General features: G+C 45.2%; 1 protein-coding gene across 1 annotated transcript in view; it reads right to left on the reverse strand.

Annotated features, from left to right (window-relative positions):
* Positions 1-432, reverse strand: part of LOC102388286 (ligand of Numb protein X 2-like) — a 41,735-nt gene extending 41,303 nt beyond the window's left edge. Inside the window, exon 1 of the mRNA XM_025213782.1 lies at positions 148-432. Within this exon, the coding sequence (XP_025069567.1) occupies positions 148-413 (266 nt within the window). The 5' untranslated portion in view covers positions 414-432. The remainder of the gene's footprint in view (positions 1-147) is intronic.
* Between the last annotated feature and the right edge of the window lie 3,199 nt (positions 433-3,631).

Raw genomic sequence — 3,631 nt, forward strand, 5'->3', positions numbered from 1 at the left:
ACCTGGCACCCGCCCCGCTCCCGGCACCAGGCACCTTTGTGCCCCCCGCCTCGCCTCGCCTCGCCTCGCCTCGCCCGGGGTCCCCAGCCCCTGCCCCCAGTGCCCGGGGAGGGGACACCAGGTCCTGCTCAGTGCCGCCTGGCGCACCTCCACCTGCGCTGGGGCTGCCCTGGTCCTTCCTGTACCGAGGCAGCGGTCCCGGTGAGCAGCACAAGCCCCAGGCCGCGGAGGTCCCAAGCCCAAGCCGCGTCCGAGCTCAGGGATGCACCGAGGCCCAAGCCGGGGGGTGGGAGGAGGTGGCTGAGCCAGCACCCGCGCCCAGCACTCCTGCTGCAGGCCTGGTCGGCCACTCTGTGTCCCTCCCGTCTCTTGGCAGATGGCGACCAGATGGATGGGGATGGCCTGTATTTCATCCGAACCCCATCCCTGTTTGTTTACTGAGGTGAGCCTATGCAAATGCCAAGCTGTCAAGTCTCCCGTTTCCGTCCCTCCGGAGGTTTCCTCTGCACTTAACAGAGGATGTCGTCACACTTCTGTCTTGCCAGCAAATGTTTTGCCCTTTTTCTAAGGGACGGGAAGAGGATAGATCACAAACCCTGTTAGACTATATGCATAAATTTAAACTTCCACTGCCAGTAGTCAATAATTGACCCACCAGTACTGGGCAGGTTGAGAAGCCTGTTGTCTGATTATCCTTGTGGTAACGAAGCCCACATGCATCTCAGGCCAGCTTTTATAAATCTGGTCAAAGGTAAATAAAAATTGTCTCTATTTTAATTGTATCCCTCTCCCCTTCCTTTTCATATTGCTAATCTTCTTGGGGCCCTGTCCATCCAATGGCCCTGCCCTTTTAGCATTCAAAATTCAGCACATGTCAAGTACCTAACATCTTTGCAGGACTGGGACCTTTGACTGCATGCTTATTGGTGTCAGGACTGTGTGTGTAGAGCATTTAGTACAGTTTAAGTGCCACCAGAATGAAAAATAATTCATCAAATGGGGGACACTACAGATTATTCAGGTGCCTACTACTGACCCAATTAACTGCCATCTAATTCCTAAATTTGACTCAGATAATTAGACTATGAATAGTAAAAAATAATTAGCTATTCTAAATGGGGATTCTTTTTTTTTTTAATTTGTAGAAAAAAACAGTAACAATTCAAACAATGTCACCCAGATCTTATGCTGCATTGTGTCTCAATGCAAATATTAAAATGTTTTGCAAATGCTAGCCATAGTCCTCGTTCTTCAGCTCTAAGGAAACCGTACCTTTGTTAACGACAGTGGATATGCTCATATAGACAGGGTTCGGGGGTCTTAAGCACTGTGTCCTGACAGATGACAGGGGAATTCAAGACATGTTGGCAATACTAAGGTTCTGTCTGCACTAAGACTGAAAAACTGGCACTAAATTTGCTAGAGTAAACCCAGTCGAAGAAACTCGTACTTTAATCACCATGACTACAACTGTGCTGTGGTCGTGTCTATGGCTTTACCTTAATCATGATAGGAAGGAAGAAGGCCCTGGAAGAACTTTTGCTACAAAGGAAAGGGATATCCTCCTTATTAAGGCAGGATGCACAATTCAAATGTTTCTGAAGGCCCTTGCAAGGTACTTTCCACTAGGCAGGGTCACCATTAGCAGGATTCACTCTGATTGTGTCACCCTGCAGCATGTAAAAAAATGGGAAGCTGCATTGGGCCATGATTGCATACTGTCATGTAAGAGGCAATGGGTTTTTGGGGTGATATCTTTTATTGGACCAACAGTATAGTTGGGAGAGATCTTAGATAAGTGTTCAGGCATAAGTGCCCTTCCTCAGGCCTGGGCTACATCTCTTTGTTCAGTTGATAAGTATGTACTGTTTAAATTGATCCCTAATGGCAGGGGTGTCAAATATGTGGCTTGTAGACTGGATCTGGCCCTTGGAGCTCAGTTGTCTGGTCTGCGGGGCTCCCAGAGGGTCTGGGAATTTAGGAGTGGGACAAGCGAGAGCAGGGCCTACAGCTGAAATCCAGGGTATAGAGCCCTGTTGGGACACACATCAGCAGCGGGAAGTGAGTGATGGCAACCCCTATGGCTGTGACTGCCATATACCCTGACAGGACCACTGCCTACCCTGCTGCCAATGCTGCTGAATCCACATCCAGCCCAGGGGCCCCAGTAACTTTGAAACCCTTGCTTTGTGGAGTAGGTTAACTAAAAAATGTTTCTCAGTTTTTCTGGGGTTTTCTATAGTTATGCTGTATAGTTGGAATTGTGTGCATTAGCCAGATGGTATGTCCTCTGGGGATGATGTTACAAAATTATGTCTCTTGCACAAGCTTGGAAAGAAGATGTCACTATGCAGGCTGGCTTCTTTTTTCTTTATGTTGTGGATTTCCCATTGTAAATGCCAAATGTCAATATCTTCCACGTTGTGGTAGTGTTGGAGTGATGCGGTAGCTATGATGGTCCAGGAAATATACCACCTGAGGGAAAGCTGTAAAGCTTTCCCAACAATGTAGTTGGTCCAAGAAAATATATCATCCCAAAAATCCTTTTCTCGCATATTTCCTGAACCATCTCTCCACCACTACTAGTGCAGTGTAAGCCAGAAAGGGATGCAGGTGCTGCAGAGACACAGGGCCTCTGTATGGATTATCCTGGTTTTCATGGACCTTGGGCAATTTCTGCAGTTGTTTGAAGATAGGCTTGGAAATTTAGGAAAAAGAAATCCCTTGGAAATTCCAAGTGGAAGCAAATCTTTAGAATCAGCCCATTGGAAATCTCCCTTAGTGGACACTCCCCAAAGATTTTTATCATCTACCAGGACCCATTTTCCATAAATTGGACAATCTTGGCCATATATAATTAAGATGTGGTAAAAGTTAATTATATAATTGTACTGGAATGTTGTTTGGTTTAGCTTTGCAAAAGAGGAGTCATACTGAGTCATGACTGCTAATAGTCTCAGTCTGTTCACTGTAGGCTAAAGGTCTTGTCACTCTAGCTATGTTTTCACTGCAGAGTTAACATCAGTGTGGGTAACTCAAATTAACACCTCTCAAGTCAGCTCAGCTTGGGTGAGAGTAGCTAAACTATAAAATGGAAAACTTGATAGAGTGTTTATGTTAACAGGTGATGAGTTGTTCATACTTGACCTGTAGCGGTAACCTGTGATGGGCCAGTTAACAGGAGGTGAAAGTTAAGCAGTTTTGTGCCTGGTGACTCTGAAGTTACAATTTGAGCTAAACCTTCGGTGAAGACAAGCTCTGTATCACCTAGCTGTTCTGTTCCTGTCTCAATCGGGTTAAAATATTTTTTCCATTAGCATTGCTGGCTGCCCCTCACAGCCATTGGTCTTTATTTCTTTCTACCATCAACTTTCTTTAAAAAAAAAGTTCTTATACAAAATAATTTTATTTCTAGATAGACTAGTTTATCTTCACTTCTTTGATGTATCTTCCTTTTTTCAGAGAAAATAGAATGATTTTCATTTGAATTCTTATCTGCTCTGACTGCTGATTCCTTTATTTTAAGTCATAATCCCCTGTTAATGATGTGACAGTCATGACAAGAGAAACAGAAAGGCCACATCCACCCAAGCAGGGGCATGCCTTTGCAGCAACATAAATAATAGTGGCA

Source organism: Alligator sinensis, unplaced genomic scaffold (genome assembly GCF_000455745.1).
Source record: "Alligator sinensis unplaced genomic scaffold, ASM45574v1 scaffold626_1, whole genome shotgun sequence".
NCBI classification, from domain to species: domain Eukaryota; kingdom Metazoa; phylum Chordata; order Crocodylia; family Alligatoridae; genus Alligator; species Alligator sinensis.